Source organism: Sinohyriopsis cumingii, chromosome 5, assembly GCF_028554795.1.
Source record: "Sinohyriopsis cumingii isolate HCF-2022 chromosome 5, ASM2855479v2, whole genome shotgun sequence".
NCBI lineage: Eukaryota > Metazoa > Mollusca > Bivalvia > Unionida > Unionidae > Sinohyriopsis > Sinohyriopsis cumingii.
Window position 1 is genome coordinate 67,283,759 of NC_142965.1, and position 21,537 is coordinate 67,305,295.

General features: G+C 37.3%; 1 protein-coding gene across 4 annotated transcripts in view; it reads right to left on the reverse strand.

Moving 5' to 3' along the window:
* Window positions 1-21,537, reverse strand: part of LOC149799359 (dedicator of cytokinesis protein 11-like) — a 236,498-nt gene that overhangs the window by 40,719 nt on the left and 174,242 nt on the right. For all 4 annotated transcript variants that reach the window (XM_089958681.1, XM_089958680.1, XM_089958683.1 and 1 more), the window contains 5 exons: window positions 19,195-19,308; window positions 15,445-15,591; window positions 6,984-7,194; window positions 3,424-3,614; window positions 1,777-1,877 (listed from right to left, as the gene is read on the reverse strand). In XM_089958681.1, coding sequence (XP_089814807.1) covers window positions 1,777-1,877; window positions 3,424-3,614; window positions 6,984-7,194; window positions 15,445-15,591; window positions 19,195-19,308 — 764 coding nt within the window. The remainder of the gene's footprint in view (window positions 1-1,776; window positions 1,878-3,423; window positions 3,615-6,983; window positions 7,195-15,444; window positions 15,592-19,194; window positions 19,309-21,537) is intronic.

Sequence of the window (21,537 nt, forward strand, 5' to 3'; positions counted from 1 at the left end):
GTGAATGTAAACACATCAGCTCTTACTGGTGTGTCCATTGGATGTGAATGTAGACATATCAGATCTTACAGGTGTGTCCATTGGATGTGAATGTAGACACATCAGATCTTACTGGTGTGTCCATTGGATATGAATGTAGACATATCAGATCTTACAGGTGTGTCCATTGGATGTGAATGTAGACACACCAGATCTTACTGGTGTGTCCATTGGATGTGAATGTAGACATATCAAATCTTACAGGTGTGCCCATTGGATGTGAATGTAAACACATCAGATCTTACAGGTGTGTCCATTGGATTTGAATGTAGACATATCAGATCTTACAGGTGTGTCCATTGGATTTGAATGTAGACATATCAGATCTTACATGACTACCTATTGGATGTCTATGTTTACATCATATCTTAAATGACTACCTACTGGATGTCTATGTCAACATCATATCTTACATGACTACCTACTGGACGTCTATGTCAACATCATATCTTACATGACTATACCTATTGGATGTTTATGTTGACATCATAACTTACATGAGTATACACTGGATGTTCATGTAAACAGATTAGATCTTACACAAGTATACATTTGATCTGTATGTAGACAGATGTGTCAGTGTTACTGTATCAGACTAAACATAGTGACAAAAATGGTGTCCTTGAAATGTGCCTCTCATGAAAACATTAACACTGCTTGAATTAATACTCAAATCAATCAAGCTAAATGAAGAAAGAAATTTATTTGATCCAAAGTTATCAAACAATGAACATTTACAGGTATGGTAATCATATATTTATTCTGCTGACAACCTTGAAAAGACCACACAGAATCAATGAAGTAATGATCACTGTATAGTTATAAAGAAATATAAAATACTATGATTTAAGTTCAGAAATAAAACTAAGAAAAAAGTTTATTTTCCAAAGAACAAAAAAAATCATATATTAATTAATTCTTTTGATTCACAATTTATGAGTGTTAATGTAACATACAAACTATAGTGGCAAGGAAGATGTCTCTCAAATGTGCCAATGATAAGAACACTAGCTATGGCTTTAATTCTACATTTTATTTCAATTCAACCAAGAAGAAATGAAGAAAAAAATGTATTAGATCCACAGTCACTGAATACTGAACAGTTACAGTATGGGTACAGTAACCATCATATTCATTCCACTACAATGTGGTACTCTGAACAGCTTTAAAATAAATTACCAGTTGTTATGTACAGCTATTTCCAATCAAGACACAGAACACAATGCTACACATTGATCTGAAATTAAATGAGTTTATTAAAATAAACAATCAGGGCCTTAGGTGGCTGCGTGGTCTAAAGAGTTTGCCTTTAGTGACCACAGCCATCTCACCTCTCTCCACCTGGGTTTGAGTCTCAGGCATGGCCAATGTGGGTATGTGAGAAAGCCAACAGTAGTCTTCCATGGGGGTGGAGGTGTGCTTCTTACTGGGATTTTCCTGGGTTCTTTCTTCATCAGATTTTCCTGGCTGCCATGTAAGGCCTATCATGTGCTAAGCCATACATAACAATTAACATAAGCAATCAAAGAGCAGGATTAATAACGGTTTTAATATTTATTTATTTAAGAAAACTAGTATGGGTAAACAATTAAGTTACAATGCAAAATGCACCCCATTCTGAAAATGAGGAAATTAGTTTTAAAAAATGTGGATTTGCACAGCAAAATAGAGTATATGCCATTTAGCAAAATATGGAAAGGGAATGAAAACAAAGGAGATAATGTCTATGATGCTGACCTGAATATATCCTTAAGGCCTTCTACCTTGTCAGGAGGGTAACTGGCCACTTTTCCCTCTGCTAGGAATGCCTGAGCATATGCCAGTGGACCAGCATTCACCTGAAACAAGACAACAAAGACTTTTATACTTTATATCTAAGCTGTGAACCTCACTATCATGTACAGCAGTGTGATGATGCTTAACAAAGACTCTTATGAGCTCTGTATCTAAGCTGTGAACCTCACTATCATGTACAGCAGTGTGATGATGCTTAACAAAGACTCTTATGAGCTCTGTATCTAAGCTGTGAACCTCACTATCATGTATGGCATACTGACAGCAGAAAACAAAATCTTAGTATAATTTGTTCTTTGAATCTGCTTTCACATGTGTGTATTGGAATAGATAAGTTTAATAAAGAATAATTCTATCAAGAATTAAGTTTTCCATCACACATTTTTATCCCTACACCAACTGACTGAAATAAATTATGAAATTATGCCCCTATATGAGTGAGAGCGATTTCCCAAATACCTAAGTGCTGCCACTGCCTTTTATTCTAAACATACAAGGCTGAATAATGGTACTACCAATTAGTCCAAACACCCCTGCCCAAGTCTGACATTGCCCTGTGGCTTCAACATCTACCTCTAAGTGATGACATTGCCCAATATACTAAAAACACATACCCAAGTGCTGACACTGCCCTGTAGTCAAAACACCAAATACCTGAGTATTGACATTGCCCTGTAGGCTGAACACCAATAAATGGGTGTCGACATTGCCCTGAAGCTTAAACACCCCTATCCAAGTCCTGACACCCAAACTACATCCAACTGCTGATACTACTCTACATTCTAAGCTTAACTGAGTGCTGACTCTGCCATGCAACTTAACATTCATACCCAAGTACTAAAACTGTCTTGTTAAATAAATACCCACTAAATGAGGACTGACACTGTCCTGTAAAATAAATACTGAATACCTAGGTACTAATACTACCTGTAGCAAAATTACCTAACACATTAGTACTGACAAATGTCCTGCAACATAAACACCCAATATATGAGTACTGACAATGCCTTGTAAAATAAATATCCATTATCTGAGGACTGACACTGTCCTGTAAAATAAATACTCAATACCTAGGTACTAACATTGCCTGTATCATAAATACCTAATATGTTAGTACTAAAACTGTCCTGCAACATAAACACCCAATACCTGAGTACTGACACTGCTTGTAACATAAATACCAAATACCGTACTAGTGACACTGCCCTGCAACATAAATACCCAATACCGTGAGTACTGACAAGGCTTGTAACATAAATACCAAATACTGTATTACTGACTACTGCCCTGTAATATAAACACCGAATACCTGAGTACTGACACTGCCTTGTAACATAAATACCAAATACTGTATTACTGACTACTGCCCTGTAATATAAACACCCAATACCTGAGTACTGACACTGCCTTGTAACATAAATACCAAATACTGTATTACTGACTACTGCCCTGTAATATAAACACCAAATACCTGAGTATTGACACTGCCTTGTAACATAAATACCAAATATCTAAGTAACAGAACTGCCCATAACATTAATGCTCAATACCAGAATATTGAAATGGCTCTGTAACATTAATATCCAATACCTGAGTGCTGACACTGCCTTGCAGCCTCAGCTGTAACTTTTTCACATCAGGGATGGACATGTTGACAACCTCACGCATATCCACCACTTTGGACGTCATCTCATCAATGGCAACCTCTATTGGACTAAGAATCATTTCCTTTTTGTCTGTGATCTCAATCCGCTTCTTTATGTATGGGAAGAACCTTGAAGCTGCAAGAATACACAAATATTTACACACCAACTTACTACTAATGGAATCAGATTATGTTCCAGGAGACATTTCAATAAAATGATCTGAACCCGACTTACATGAGGTAGCAAATTTTATAGTAAACATTTTTTCTCCAAGAATACTTATGCAATTACATTAGCATCAGAAATATATGCCTGATATGTCTGATATGAATCCAGCCCTACTATAAGAAGTAAGTTCATTTTTAATGTCAATATCATATAGACAAAGGGCAGTAACTCTTGCCCATTACTTCTTCTTAAACGTCACCAGTTTTAAGTTGAGTGAACTATCAGTAAGAATGCAGGGTGGTTGGGAAGATCTTCAAGTAATTTGACTGGGTAAGGATTCTCAGAGAGACATCATTTTCTTTCTTCTCTAAATGCATTCCCTGATCATATTAACATTTGGAGAATAGGTAGAGGAGTGCAGAGCATCCAACCTCTACCTTGGGTACCCAACTTTGGAAGAGAGATTGGAAGAAATGAAGAATAACCCATTCTCCTGTTTAAAGCAATATTTTTATGAACATGTGATTCATGTCTGTAGCATCAGACTAGATATTAAGATTGAAATTCCATTTTCTGAATGGATTGCTTGAATATTACATATGGTGACTTGGATTTAATGGGAGGCTTATAATGCATAATGTTGTGTATGGAAGCAAAGCTTAAAAACTGGTGATACCTAGTGGTGGCAAGTGATGAGCACAGACAAAAGATTAATTTGTCTCTTTTAATAATGGATTTGGGAGGTAGCAGGCTTATATTCCTAATGTAAAAGAAGTCTACGAATGTATTAAAGGGAGAAATGTCAGTACATATAAAATGATCCAAACTAGACTTCCATGAAATAATTTAGTACATATAAAACAATCTGATCTCCATCCTCTCATATTCTGATATGATAATCCTATCCACACCTTGCCGAATCGAGCAGTTATTTCTGCGCTTTGGGTCTGTGAATTTCATTGGATGCAGTGGCGCATCTAATCAAAATTAAGTTCAAATCTGAACATTGTTCCTACATGATCAAGACAAGGGGAGCACATAACTTAAACGGACTCGTAAATAAGCAAATACACCTGTAATGGCTTCTCTCTAGTATGTAGTCATTCTTTCAATGTTAAACTTAACAAAGTATCCTTTTGAAGTCAATTGCCACCATAATTTTTTGCCAATATACAAAGCACTGCTGTTTTACGCTCTTGGTTAGTTGGCACTACATACAAAGGGAGGCAACTCATGAAATCCAACAGCTGTCACTAGGACAAAACACTAACATACCTGCTCGATCAGCTACGGTTTAGGTAGGATTAACATACTGGAACTGAGGCTAGCGAAGATGCCTTCCTCTGTACATCTTAACAACCATGCTCTTACATATCTCCACATAGTTTGGGCTATAATTTAAACTCCAGCCAGTCTGATAATGAACCTGATTAGACAATTTAGATTTTTTATGTAATTTTAGAAATCGCTCTTTGAATATCAAATTTAGATAATACAAATCTTACTGATGCAGTGTATTGCACTCCTCTGTGGACAGACTTTAGTGAATGCATAAAAAGAAAATCAGTTACTGGTTATAAAAAGTTTTTCTTTACTGTTAAACCTTCCAAGATGGAACAATGTTTCTGCTTCTATGTTTGTAAACTATAATGTATTTAGTCTCCAAGAATCAACAAGAATGCACGTGTTTTAAGTGATGACAAGAATATCTAACAGTAAGAATTTTATCCTGAAATCTCTGTGTTCCTAAGATATTTGTTTTAATTCTTGGATTATGGATAGATGGAACAAATTACTTCTTAAATATCTGATTAATTTTTTTCCTAATAATGACAGACCCATTTTATTGTTGTGTATATGCACTTATATTTGTGCATAAAACACCTATAATTTTTAACATTTAAATACACTTGCATTTTAATTTAGATGTATGGATCATGCAGTTTGTAATAAAGAATTCTTATCATATAATAGTGTCAGTGAGAGATGTATTAATATGGCATTAAATGTAAGTATTAAATTATTAAAGTACGTGTCCTAATTAGGATGCAAGTCATTATGGGAACTGATTAGTAACAAGCCTAGTTCATCAGTGTGAAAGAAAATTGACCAAAGCATAAAAATACTAAGACAGCTCCATGCACCATAATTCAACAAAGACAGCTCCATGCACCATAATTCATCAAAGACAGCCCCATGCACCTAATTCATCAAAGACAGCCCCATGCACCAAAATTCATCAAAGACAGCCCCATGCACCAAAATTCATCAAAGACAGCCCCATGCACCAAAATTCATCAAAGACAGCCCCATGCACCAAAATTCATCAAAGACAGCCCCATGCACCAAAATTCATCAAAGACAGCCCCATGCACCAAAATTCATCAAAGACAGCCCCATGCACCATAATTCTTCAAAGATAGCCCTATGCACCATAACTCATCAAAGATAGCCCTATGCACCATAATTCATCAAAGATAGCCCTATGCACCATAATTCATCAAAGATAGCCCATGCACCATAATTCAAAGATAGCCCTATGCACCATGATTCATCAAAGATAGCCCATGCACCATAATTCATCACCACAATTCATCAAAGATAGCCCCATGCACCATAATCCATCAAAGATAGCCCTATGCACCATGATTCATCAAAGATAGCACCATGCACCATAATTCATCAAAGATAGCCCCATGCACCATAATTCATCAAAGGTAGCCCTATGCACCATAATTCATCAAAGGTAGTCCTATACACCATAATTCATCAAAGATAGCCCCATGCACCATAATTCATCAAAGATAACCCTATGCACCATAATTCATCAAAGACAGCTCTATGCACCATAATTCATCAAAGACAGCCCCATGCACCATAATTCATCAAAGATAGCCCTATGCACCATAATTCATCAAAGATAGTCCTATACAACATAATTCATCAAAGACAGCCCCATGCACCATAATTGATCAAAGATAGCCCCATACACCATAATTCATCAAAGACAGCCCTTTGTACCAATGACCATGAGAAACTACATTTCCTGTATTTCACACTAATTATACAGTGTGGGGTGCATACAAGGCAGCGCCATAATCTAGGTTTGTCTAATAAAGGGACAACACTGGAAATAGAGAATACAAAGAGAATTTTGTAAGCAGTGAAAAACCTGCCAAGATTTAAAGATATGGAACCAAAGTTAAAGTGATGGACTGAAGTTAAGTGATGGAACTAACTTTTTTAACTGAATCTTTTTTAACAAATCTTGCGTGGACTCTACAGGTGTGCTGTATATTTGGCACAATAGTATTTGGATCATATAAATTTCCTTACTAGTGAGTATGGTTCTTTTCTTGAACTGCTCGTGTATCTCGCCTCGTGTTTTTCCAACCTTGGTGAAGGGAGTCTCGAACATGAAATGGTTGATATTGTTGTTTCGCTCAAACTCTGTAACTCGTTTCTGTAACTCCGCCTCTCGGAAATAGGGTGTGACATAAGTCACCTGAATAAAGGCAAACTTTGGGTCCAGGGATGCTGGGTCCACCTGAGGAGACAAGTAAAACGTTTGGTCCAATCATCTTTTTTTAGCCTCACTGATAACTACTGTGATACAAGCACTTTAATATTAGTCTATATTATCTACTACGAGAAAAGAATTTCCAGGAATTGATAAGACAATTTCTTCCTTTTAACTGTTGAGTGTTAAAACCTTTTCTTATTTTTCTGATATTATTCAGGAATAACAAGATTTCCAAAGTAGCTGTTTTGGCAGTATTTTCCTTATCAGCTGGGAGCCAGGTGATTTAAGCTGCTACTTTTATTTTTCACCTGGCTTCTTAAGAAAACAATCGTCAATTTTTTGACAGGTCAAATTTACTGAGATTTTAAGTATGTCCACATCAGTCTTCATTGTCAATGTGGCACTTTTTTCTTTATGGCACACTACATGATCATGCAAGCATTTGGCTGACTATGCATCAATAAGCAATGGAATGGCTGCAAAATGGCAAATTACCGACTTTTTGATCAGAAGGTAAATATTTATAAAAAAGAAACAATTGTGTTACAAATCAACAGTTATGGACGCCTATATGTGCTTTAAAATTTGATGATGATTGTAACCGGCATGTTAATTAATGTCAATATCATTTAGGTTATATATCATGTTTTCTGACACTACCATGGACATGGAGATCCCCCAAATGAAGGCCCCCCTCCTACTTTGTCAACTCGCCCTTCAACTTTAATGGAAGGCCCTGCTGTTGTACACATACCATTTGTCAGCTTGGCACCAATTTCATTTAAGTAGACATCAACAAACTATTTTTGATAAAAACCCCATTTCTTATCATCATCCATTCAGGGGAAGTAGTGTCAAGATCAATTTTAAGACGGCCATTGTGGCAGCTTTTAGCGAAAACTTTTAACTGATTCAGTACAACCTGTTATGAGCAACCTCAGCTATGAGCGACCACCTTCATTTCCAACCACAGTCATAATGCATAGATTGATTTTATTATAAAAAACAATCTGTCATAAGTGACCACCTGCTGACCACAGCCAGCGATAACGATGTCTGGGCAAAATATGCATTTTGAAATGGCTACGAACAACTGCATCGCATCAAACAGGGATAAACTCCACCAACCTTTAATTAATCCCTGTAACAATCACTTCTTTTCTAATAATAGGCTGGTTGCTGGCATCAGAAATTTTGAAGGTATGTTTATAGTGTTTTATATTTTCCATTGTAAACCAGACTAAAGTACATGTAGATTATTAAAGCACTTAGCCTGGTTCCCAGCCTCACTGTATTTACCACCCATATGTATGAAGACTGGGGACCAGTCTATCCAGCTTTATGAATGACTGTATCATGAGAACACAGACAGACACCACTGATCTTTATGTAATCATTTGTAACAAAAACTGCTTGATTAGTAACGATTGTTCTGAAGAAAAAAAAACATAAAAAGAACAAAACCCCCTAAAAGTAGTCTGGCTACCAGTTTGTAAATTTGGCAAGGCAATTATAAGGTGACAGATGCTACAGTCCGTAAACCAGGCAAATGTACATGTCGCAAATTGCCACTGAAATGTTGAAATTAAGGTAGCGGTCAAAAATATTGTTTGTCAATTGAGTTCATCTGTATTACCTGGGGGTGAATAAGGTCTTAGTCTATTAAAACAGCAAATGAGAATTGTTTGCGGGGTTCAATTAATAGTGTTAAAGGCTTGTGATATTTGTAGCTTTTCCCCCAGTGTTACAGTAATTACATCATAGTCACCAAGCTGTCGTCTATCCAAGTTGGTGCGACCGTGTTACACGCTTTGTTTATAGAGTTAATCCCTGTATGTCTTCTTCGAATTAAGCTACTGACTTTTGTCTTTGAGTAAATGATTATGTTTCTGGATAAGATAATTATTTCTTTTAATTTCATTAAATGTTAGATATGCAATGCACACATATAAATTTTTGTATTTTCTAAAAGCCTAGTTAAAGTCGTCTTTACAGTCGTTATTACAACTGAGCACTACTAATGTTAACGCCAAGTACCTTAATAACAATGAAGTATCGTCAACTAAAAATAGACAAATTTTACTGCTGGAGAAATTAATTATTGTTACTGAAAGGAGTGAAAAAGAGCAGACCACTTGCAATACAGTGGTTTACATGTCTGTAAAACAAATTTAGGTGTTATAAAGGAAAAGGAGTACATCAGAAACAATTTCAAATGCTAATACATGTACATGTGATCTTCAAATGCAAATTTAATTTCATGTTTAATGATAGAAGTATATCTTTACTGCTATATAATTTTGTTTTCAGATGAACGCATACAATGTTCTAGCAAGAACGTTTGTTCTTTAAATTGTTCTGAAACTGGACCATGGAAACTGGTCTTTTAGTACAAACCTGTTATAAGAAACCACCTGTCTTGAGCGACTGTTTTTGTTAACAGAAGGGGAGGTCTCTCATAACAGGTTTTACTGTATAGCCATCAATTCAGGAGGACTAGCAAAAAAAAGATTTTCAAGATGGCTGCTTTAGTGGCCATATTAGATATCAGATCAGCAGTTTTTGCTTGGGACCAATGAGACTTCAGCCAAAACCTCATGTTGATATGACCATCCATGCTAGAGTAGCATGACTGCTGTGATGGCTATACTGCATGCTAGATTGGCACAATATTAACTGAGGACCAACTAGACATACTAAGAAGTCATTTCAAGAAAACCCTATGTTGATCTGACCACCCATTCACGAGGATTACAAATGTTTCAAGATGACTTCTCTGGAGACCATATTGGATATCCAAGCAACACAATTATCTTATAAGACCAGCAAGGCCATGGGATAAATGTGTATGCAAAGTTTCAAGGCAATCTTCCAAGCAGTTTAGGAAAAGTAGTGATAAACTTCTGGTAATGGACAGACAGACGACAGAAAACAGACCATCCAATAAGCTCTTCTGGTCTATGACCTGTAGAGCTAAAATGACAAAAAGTGCACTGGCTGCAACACCTGTCTGTGACAATATGACCCAAATAACTGGGGAAAAATTAAGGACACATGACCCCAAAAAATGGCTGCACCAGTGACTAGGGTCTTGAAAGCAACAAGACATGATGATCATTTGAACAAAATGAATCAACAAGACCTATTCCCTCTGATGAGTTACAAAGATAACAAAACTGGTCAGGGAACAAGGGTGGCTAGATCACCCCAGCGTATGGGAAGGATTGCCTTCAAATTCCATCAGGCAGTACCTTCTTCAAGTTAAAAAATAATCAGAAGTGAAGGTGAACATCTTCAGGATATCAATCTCAAAGATCCCAAATCCGCTGATAGCCAGAAGGGTCTCTAGAGAATTGCATCAGTACTTCTATCCAGCTCTTCCCCATACACAGTGATTAAAAGAGATGTTAACATCAATAAAAAGAGAAAACTGGATGAACTGGTTTCAAGATGCCAACACGTCAAGCATCTGCTGCTAACCAACCACTTAAATCCTTTCTACAAAGAGACGAGGAAAATACTATCAAAGTTTGTCAATCTACAAAAAGCAGCCATCTACAACAGTACAATCTAGAGGTCAATATAGCCTGAGGTTTAGGATCAATATAGCTTGAGGTTTAGGATCAATATAGCTTGAGGTTTTGGATCAATATAGCTTGAGGTTTAGGATCAATATAGCTTGAGGTTTAGGATCAATATAGATTTAGGTTTAGGATCAATACAGCTTGAGGTTTAGGATCAATATAGCTTGAGGTTTTGGATCAATATAGCTTGAGGTTTAGGATCAATATAGCTTAAGGTTTACGATCAATACAGCTTGAGGATTAGGATCAACTTGATGATATGGAAGCAGCTCTAACACAGGTCCATGAATGACTGTGAAAGTTTTACCAAGATGGGGGAAACAACAGAAGGAACAACACCCAGGCAGGAATTCTCAAAACCTTCATAAGTTCATAAGGACATGGAAAACGTTTTTCGACATATTAGGATGAAACACCTTTTACATCACTCACCAAAACCAGATGATGAGATAAACTCTCTCAAAGAGGAAATAGGTCATCAATTTAGACAAATTAGCACATGGATGCTGCTAGGCAACAACAAATACAATAAAGCATTTTCTGTAAAGTTTTAAAATTAGCACTGCTAAATTTTAGAAAAGAAAGGAGACATCACCTTAACAATCACAAGAAAAACAGACTTTCCAAGAAATTTGCAATAACAAAATAATTTCCTTAAAAAAGCCTAGAAAGGCTCTGTGACTGTAATTGTAAGCACTTATGATTACATAAAAGAAGCCTTAAAAAGGCTAAATGATGAGAATTATTATATTGAAATAAGGAAGGACCTTACAAAGACACATTGTAAAATGGTTAAAAACCTTGTCTATCAAATTCATGGCAAAGAAGAGCTAGAACTATGGTTTTTTATAACCTCATCATTAATATAAGCCCGTACACCTAGATTTGTCTTCTTGCAGAAAATACATAAAAACCTAATTCTTGGAATAATTTCTGGGCCACCTATCATTAGTGAGAAAATTCTCTTACTGAAAAAATCAGCAGTTTAATAGTTGAAACATGTCAAAATGATCCCTTCAAATATTAAAGATACCACAGATTTTATAAATAAAATTCAAGCCATCAATAATGTACTGGATGATTATTTTTTTTTAGTCACAAAGGCTGTTACATCCTTATACACTAACATACTTAGTCACAAAGGTTTAACACCAATAGCCAGAATTCTTACTAAAAAATAAACCTAAATATTGTCAGAGTATATTAGCCCTATCAAAACTGGTATCACACTGCAATAACTTCACCTTCGATGATTCGCATTATCTACAAACTAGTGGACCTGATAAGGGAATCAAAAGTGGCCCCATTTTATTACAATAATTTATTTAAGGTTCATAGATTTTATTTTTATGATCTCGACTGGAATTAAACAACTTCTGACACTGCTTTATAGCTATCTCAATACAATTCAGTTTACAACAGAAAATCCAAAGAAAAAATAACTTTCCTTGATTCAATGATATTTTGGGGAAAAAATTAAATTGTATTAGATTTATAATGTAAACCTAGAGATAAACACTGTTATCTACATTATGTGTGTGTGGATTAGATTTGTAACATAGCATTAATAATTTTTCAGTCATATCGCAATGATGTCTGCAGTGTGGCAGTTTATAGTGATGTCTAACCCTGGGGCATCATACTGCAGACATGTAGATTAATGACACACCCAGTCACATTATCCAGACAACAGGCCAATCAGTCCTAACAATAACCTCTTAATGCCAAGCACCTAGCGAGGCAGCTGTTAGTACCATTTTTATAAGTCTGTGGTTTGACTCGGCTGGGGATCGAACTCATGACCTCGGGCATCTGAAGCAGACACAAAAACCACTTCGGCCACTATCTACATTAGGATTCCTACCACTGATACCATTTCAAGAGATCAGGTACATACAGCCAATTATTATGAATTATGTATCTGTACTAATGAGTCAGATTTTTTATGTGAGAAAAGGCTAACCAACTCAAACTTTTACTTAATGCCAGACTAAAAACACTGATTTACTTCATCCTACTCAGAAGGTCAATACATAAGTCTAACAAAGATAATTACTTTTTCCAAGGTGCAATAAGATCTGTATTGCCAATTGTCAACCTAACTCTGCCATATATGTCCCAAAATCTTCCCATTTTTGCACAGAAAATTGGTTTAAATTATCCATTTTGCACAGAGAATGGGTTTTAAATTATCCAATCAATTAATAAGAGCCAAGTTTTCAAGAAAACACCCAGGTTTCAGACATCTTGTTTGCAAAAAAGAAATAGTTTACAAGACCGTTAACACATTAACCCCTGGTGATGAGTTTAAGTGGCAGGAGGTAGTAACCTACTGCCAAGCTCTGTAGCGTCAATGTCATGTATGATACACTAAAGTGGGTGGTGTTATAGAAAGAAACAAAACAGCTGAAACTAAATGGAAATTCCAAGGGAGAATAAAAGCACAGCTAAAGAATATCTGAAATTGGGAGACACTGAACACTTTAAACAACCTGACCACAACAAAACTGTGTTCAGTATTAGATAGTAGAAATCATTAAATGAGATCAATATTAGATAATAGTAATCATTCAATGAGATCAGTATTAAATAGAAATCATTCAATGAGATCAGTATTAGATAACATATTGGACACCAGATCAGGCCACATACTGGACATCAGACCAGGCCACATACTGGACATCAGATCGGGCCACATTGGACACCAAATCAGGGCACATATTGGACATCAGATTGGGCCACATTGGACATCAGACCAGGTCACATATTGGACATCAGATCAGGCCACATACTGGACATCAGACCAGGCCACATATTGGACATCAGACCAGGCCAAATATTGGACATCAGGCCACATATTGGACATCATACCAAGTCACATACTGGACATCAGACCATGCCACATACTGGACATCATACCAGGTCACATATTCGACATCACACCAGGTCACATATTCGATATCAGACCAGACCACATATTGGACATCAGACCAGACCACACACTGGACATCAGACCAACATCATTTTAATTTGGATCAGCAAAACATTATAAGTCTTTTAATAAGCATTCCTTCAGGAGAAGTAGTAATAACAAGATTTTCAAGATGGCCACTGTGGCTGCCATATTAGACCTTACATCAGTAATATTTTAATTTAGGACTAACTAGACATCAAACTGAGGTCTTTGAGTGAAAATCCTTTCCCAATGCGACCTTCTATTCAGGAGAACAAACAATAACAATGTTTTCAAGTTGGCTGCATTGTGTCCATTTTGGATGTCAGATTGGCAGCATTTTCAATGAGAACTAGACATTGAAAGAAGTCTGAGTTAAAATCCCATGTTGATATGACCATCCATTCAGGGGAAGTGATAAAAAAATTCAGAAACTCAATGCACAGTATTTTGATTCCTGTGCAGCACCATTTTAATTTAAGACCAACTAGACCATGGGATGAGTGCGTGTGCAAAGTTTCATGACAATCCTCCATTTAGGACCAACTAGACCATGGGATGAGTGCGTGTACAAAGTTTCATGGCAATCCCCCATTTAGGACCAACTAGACCATGGGATGAGTGCGTGTACAAAGTTTCATGGCAATCCCCCATTTAGGACCAACTAGACCATGGGATGAGTGCGTGTGCAAAGTTTCATGGCAATCCTCCATTTAGGACCAACTAGACCATGGGATGAGTGCGTGTACAAAGTTTCATGGCAATCCTCCATTTAGGACCAACTAGACCATGGGATGAGTGCGTGTACAAAGTTTCATGGCAATCCTCAATTTAGGACCAACTAGACCATGGGATGAGTGCGTGTGCAAAGTTTCATGGCAATCCTCCATTTAGGACCAACTAGACCATGGGATGAATGCATGTACAAAGTTTCATGGCAATCCTCCATTTAGGACCAACTAGACCATGGGATGAATGCGTGTGCAAAGTTTCATGGCAATCCTCCATTTAGGACCAACTAGACCATGGGATGAATGCATGTGCAAAGTTTCGTGGCAATCCTCCATTTAGGACCAACTAGACCATGGGATGAATGCATGTGCAAAGTTTCATGGCAATCCCCCATTTAGGACCAACTAGACCATGGGATGAGTGCTTGTGCAAAGTTTCATGGCAATCCTCCATTTAGGACCAACTAGACCATGGGATGAGTGCGTGTACAAAGTTTCATGGCAATCCTCCATTTAGGACCAACTAGACCATGGGATGAGTGCGTGTGCAAAGTTTCATGGCAATCCTCCATTTAGGACCAACTAGACCATGGGATGAGTGCGTGTGCAAAGTTTCATGGCAATCCTCCATTTAAGACCAACTAGACCATGGGATGAGTGCGTGTACAAAGTTTCATGGCAATCCTCCATTTAGGACCAACTAGACCATGGGATGAATGTGTGTGCAAAGTTTCATGGCAATCCCCCAAGTAGTATAGGAGGACTAGCAACAAAAAAATTTGTGCTAAAAGACAGATGGATGACAAACGACAGACAGATGATGAGCAACAGATGAAAGACTTCTGGTCTATGACAAGTAGAGTTCATAATCAAGCAAATGCCTAGGATTGGGATGAGTGCTGAACCCCTGCTCATTAACTGCACACATGGCAATGAAACTTCCAATACCATGACAATGCATATGGTAAGATCTATAAATTACTTTATTTTCCCACCCCCAAATTACCTGGATGGAGTCCATAATGAGGCGTACATTGTCCCTGCCAAATTTGGATTCATACAGTGACTTAAGTCGGTCACAAAGTTCCGCAAGACTGGTTACCTTTGGCTCCTTGTAGATATATTGCTTTTGATCATCATCCTCAAAGTACGTCTGCAGCAAGAAAAAAGAGGACATTTTTTAAGTAAATTATGTTTCTCTGATAATACATACCGAATCACATTCAAATCTGGACATAACTTTTGTTACCTTTGAATTCAGCCCTCCTCAAAATATAAAAAAAACAGCTTTCCATCAATCCATTATATAACAAAGGGAAGTATCTCCCCATGCCCATTCCCAGATGCTTACCAGTTTAAGCTTGAATGAAACCCTAAACAGGATGCTTCCATTTGTGAGAAAGGGTGGGAGGGTAATGTGATTTGAATATGTATTATCACAGAATTATCGTTTAGCCCAAAATTTTCTTTCTGTCCAATTCATTAGAAGAATGGTAAAAAGAGGAGAAATGCTTGAGCATTTAACTTCTACCCACATTACATCGTAGGTACGATATGACTGTTCCACTGAAATAATGAACTTCTCCAAAAGTGAACAACATAACATAATATGTTAATATCCATGTGAGGGAGATTCCTGTGGCATCCTGCACCTAGATATTTCCCTACATGTCAATGATTCCTGGGCAAATCCAGCTCCAGATGTAAGGTCATGCCCAGGATCGAGGTGCAGTCAAGAACCTGACAGCACATCACTTTTATAAGTCATCTCAGGAATGCAACTTTGCCTAATTAGTTTCTTTATTTTTTGCAGTGCTTGTTTTTTCTCTCTATCATTTCAGAGATGTCAAGCAAGTACAAATAATGATAGTGATATATAGTGCTATTAAAGTTACGTTATCAAGGAAAGACACAAACATAGGCAGCTTAAAAGCACAGAGAGGGAAGGGCACATTTGAAATCATCTGGACACAAAGTGTTAAGTGTCCATTTGGATTTGAAATTGTTGGCAAATTTTATGGGGGACATAAAGATGCTGCCCCCACATTGGGTGATGATACTTAGAATGACACCTATTGCGATGATTACTTCTGATCAAGCTGAAGCTACAGAAATAAAAAATCATATGACGTACACCATCCTTGCTGCCCACCAAAACCGGTACATCCATCCAACAAATCATTTTACAGTTTTGGTGTGTGTGACTTGATCTTTTTGGACTGGTGAACCACATGTAGCTTGACAGTTCTAAACAGCAACAGCAGACTATGCTGGTTGGCTGTCCAGCCAGACTGACCATATCTGACATATACAGTGTGGTTGACCATATCTGACATCAACAGTGCCACCCATCCATCCATCTCTCCCAATTAGACCACCAGCCCTGGGATAACACAAGACACTGCCAACCTCTATATATAATGTTATATTCCTGGACAAAGAATGCAAAGTAGGACACACAACCACATAAATACAGGATCAGTCTCCACCTGTCCAATGCATATTTCAACATACCTATTCACCAAGTACCTTCACACAAGTGCCTTCATTTCAGTTACCGTGGGGTAGCGTACAAATTCTGTGTCCTTCAGTATGACCTCCATGCTTGGGCTTTCACAAGATGCACTGTACCATATCCCACTTCAGGATGTCATCCACCTCAGAGACTGAGGCGTACCTGGATGATATTCTACAAAAAACACTCAGTAAATGTGGTTTCAATTCATGATGTGAACAACTTTCTCTACCTCATCTGAAGCTGAGGGAGGACAGTCAATGTGGAAAGTTTGATCTTTTCCCTTCTCAAAATTTTGTTCTTCTATGTATGGTGTTTTTAATGCATATCAACCATGTCCCAAACACATTAGCCGTATCATTTATGCATCAGAGGCATTGTCTGCTAGGTCATTCATTTCAGCGAGAGAGTTTCTTTAACTCTTCATTAGCATTCCCAGTGAGGCAGTGGACCTGATTTGCATCAGCTGTCTTTACATGCAACCTCTGCAGATAGTACTATTGGTATTGTGGCTTCCCAGCTTGAGTTATTAAGACCAGCAAATTATGATCTTGACTGAAATCTAGCATTTCCTGCTTCATTGGCAAGACATCCAGCAGTTAACAGTGAGAATACCTTTAGAAGCCATGTAACTGGAAACTGCAATCTATACAGATGCCAGTTTGTTGGGGGAGGGGAGGCGTACATGCTACTGGACAATGTGTGGCCAAAGCTGGTTATCAGATTGGAGTACTCTGGATTTGGATAACATAATACAAGCAATTTCCAAGAGTCTGGCCTTTGAATGTACTGTTTCAATTCAAGTTATAAAGGACTTAGTTAACGAGCACAATCACAATCAGCCAACTTTTTGTAGCTTCCATTTACATGACACGGCCTCCCAGAAGAGAGATCTAAATCTTATGGAGCAATTGCCTAGACAATTACAGACAGCAAGCAAGCATATATACTTGCTTATAACTTGAGTTAAACTGCAAACAATAAGGATCCCGATTTGCTGTAGCATAATGCACCTAAAGATCTGGAACTATGTTGCTTGTTCTATCTAATTACTTGTATCAAACTACATAGATCCAGATCTACCAGTACATTATGCAACAGCACATCTGGGTCTTTGCTTTTTGCAAATGGACTCAACTTGTAGTCGAGCATGTTCGATAATCTGTGATAGTTACTTCCCTTTGTATATATGATGTATAGATGGAAAGCATTTTCCATTTTTCAAGGACAGCTGGATTTGGAGGTAGAAGTGGTTATTTCCTAATGTTAATGTGGTTATGTATTTAATGAAAAAATGTACTGACGCCAGTGTGCATCGTGGGAGTGTGCACCTGTTGAATGAAGAAATATATAAATACATTATGTTGTGGATAAGTGAGGCTGCACTCCTAATAGTGTAGATTTTATTTTCTATTAAAGCTGTGAATCAAAACCAAGTCTGTAGTATAGGTTCTCTCTCTCTGCTTTTACTGGATGAAATATGGAACAAACTTTTTTGTTACTAGTAAAAACTGGTTCTTGAAAAGGCTACAAGCACCATGTATGAATTTTTGGTGGGGATCTAATGGTCTGATATGTAATTAGTGATGTAAATAATCATTAAATTGATGCAGAAATTACTCAGAAAAAGCAAGAACATACTAAACTTAAACAGTTAAATGGAAAGAAGACACACAAGTTGATACTTTACTTGTAACACATGAAGTTTTCAAATAAGTATATGGGGGGGTGTGATGCCGATTTTCTTTTTTTTGTATAACTGGTCAAAATGGCAGTCACTGACTATGTTGCCTGGATTGCTACTTTGTGTGGATCATGTCATATCACATTTATATGATGCCCTGTATCTGCAACATCTATGGTTATCCCTGGTGATGCATGTAGAAAGACATGACTGACACTCACATGAAAATCAAAATCTGTTTTTATCAAATGTACAAAGAAAGTGTTGAAAAAAATCCTGAATAATTCACCATATTATGATAGCTTTGCATCTAAAGAAGACAATTATGCTATAATTAATGTTCCTTTGTCTGTTTTTAATAGTATTCAGAACAAAATAGCTATATTTATTTTCAAAGAAACTTTTATCTTTTGGCTTATTGTAATAAATGTCAACTTAAAACAAACCTGTTGCAGGGTCACCAATCCTGGTAAACTGCATAATGAATACATTTAAAATGCAATTAGCCATCCTTAATAAAAATTCATTCCCAATGTGTCACTTGATTAAGATAATACCTGTCCAAAAAAAGCCACTCTGAAGTATTTTCCCAGCAGGCGTTTTCCTGACTGCATGACCTCTATCACTTTGGAGTATGACTGAGCCAGGGTTTCATAACACTGGGATAATTTCTGGAAGGCAAGATGACAAGTGTTTAACATGTGAACTTTATGGGTTTTTGTGTGGGTTTTAATGACACTTTGAACACATCACTGTCTACAGCACTCCGAGGAAATGAGATCCAAGCACCTTTCTGAAGGTCACACCAAGGAAACATAACCAAGGCTGACATGGGCAGGTATCAAACTTGTGACCCATGGATTACAAGTAAGATGCTCTCCCTCAGCTCCCATGAAGTCAGATGAATAACACCAATTATGTTATACTGGTTTATACAGTACACTTTAATTTTATTATGTAGCAAAGGCAATTTTATAATTATAGTGAAAATTACCATGACCTTGAACCTTGTGCTATAATTCTGTATGACATATCATCTGAAACATAAATTTCACGTTATCCTAACTGCATTAAATCGAAAGCTACACAATATTATTTCACTAATTTACAAGTGTCCGCATATACATTCACATAGAAATAGATCTATAGGAGATATATCAATGAGAATCACAATCCTATATAGATGTATCAATGTTAGTAACATAGATGAGCATAAGTATTCATAAACAGGGAACTCAGAATGCCAACAAAATGTAAAAGAAATATCTCATTCTGTCTCAAACAACAGTTACATTACAAACATCTCACTCTGTCACAAACAACAGTTACATTACAAACATGTCAGGGGCCCCGAGTGGCCGAGTGGTCTAAAGTGCTCTTCGTTATGGATCACTGCCATCTCACCTCTGTCTGCGGCAGTTCGAGTCTAAGATTCAGCCAATGTGGGTATGTGAGAAAGCTTGCCAGTAGCTTCTTGTGGGTCGGTGGTTCTTTCCGGGGTTTTCCCGGGTTCTTCCTCCACCATTAATACTGGCCTCCATATATAGCCTATCATGTGCTGAAAAAATGGCGTTAAAACCCGACAACACCAACAAACATCTCACTCTGTCACAAACAACACACTTACATTACATGCTGAAAGTGTACTTTGCAGAATCTAACTTGATGAAGTGATTGCATTTGTGAAGGCATGATGAATTGGTTGGCCACTGGATGGGTTTCAATAGCATTTTAACATTTTTTGGCTATCTGCTTACAAAATTGGTGATAAGTGCCTTCCCCAAGTATACACAGTGGCAAGCCAATCCGGCTTGCCTGGACAGGTGGTGACCCCATGACCTTTCAGAAATCATTAAGAAATGGAGCACCCTGTCTTCATCAATACCTTGGTAAATGTTCCTTTCAAATCAAGCTCTGACCTGGATCAGTAAAAGCCCCTTTTCTGCTGAAATTTCTGAAGGAAAAACAAACCAAAAGACTATATTTCCATCCATTTCTGTACTTGTATACAATGGAGGACACTGTTACATTTCTTGAAGCTTTGCATGATAGGACTGGGATCTTCTGAAGACCACCTGAGGGAAAATTTCATTTAAGTATGACAACCTACTGGGACTTTGAACTTAGCAGAACACACTACAATGGCAACATCACTATGTTAATAGGCTACATATGTATCTGTTACTATAAATATAGCAACTTACTGGTCTTGTTTTACCTGCACTGTAGGCAAGTCACATGTACAACCATGCTGGTGTACATGTACTGACAATGTACATCTAAAATTTGTGTAGCAGTAGAAAACATACAATAGGACCTAACAGGGCATTGGTTTTTGGGGTACATTAGGTTAAAAAGCAAATATTGTGACTTTCTGTCTAGAGATGGAACAATGCAAGCATCTGGTGCAAGATGGCTATGATCAGCAGTGCAATCTCAGAAATAATGATATATGATTGGCGTGTTATGGATGAACAGCTGGCATATTTGATTCATACTGACAGCAATTTGGGGTTTCCAATAGCCAACCTGGCATATTTGATTCATACTGACAGCAATTTGGGGTTTCCTATAGCCAACCTGGCATATTTGATTCATACTGACAACAATTTGGGGTTTCCTATAGCCAACCTGGCATATTTAATTCATACTGACAACAATTTGGGGTTTCCTATAGCCAACCTGGCATATTTAATTCATACTGACAGCAATTTGGGGTTTCCTATAGCCAACCTCGCAAATCTGATTCATACTGACAGCAATTTGGGGTTTCCTATAGCTTGTAGTGGCTAGTTGCAAATGTACAAGTTTCAGTGATGGCTAGTTGCAAATGTACAAGTTTCAGTGATGGCTAGTGGCAAACATATTAGTTTCAGTGATGGCTAGTGGCAAATGTACAA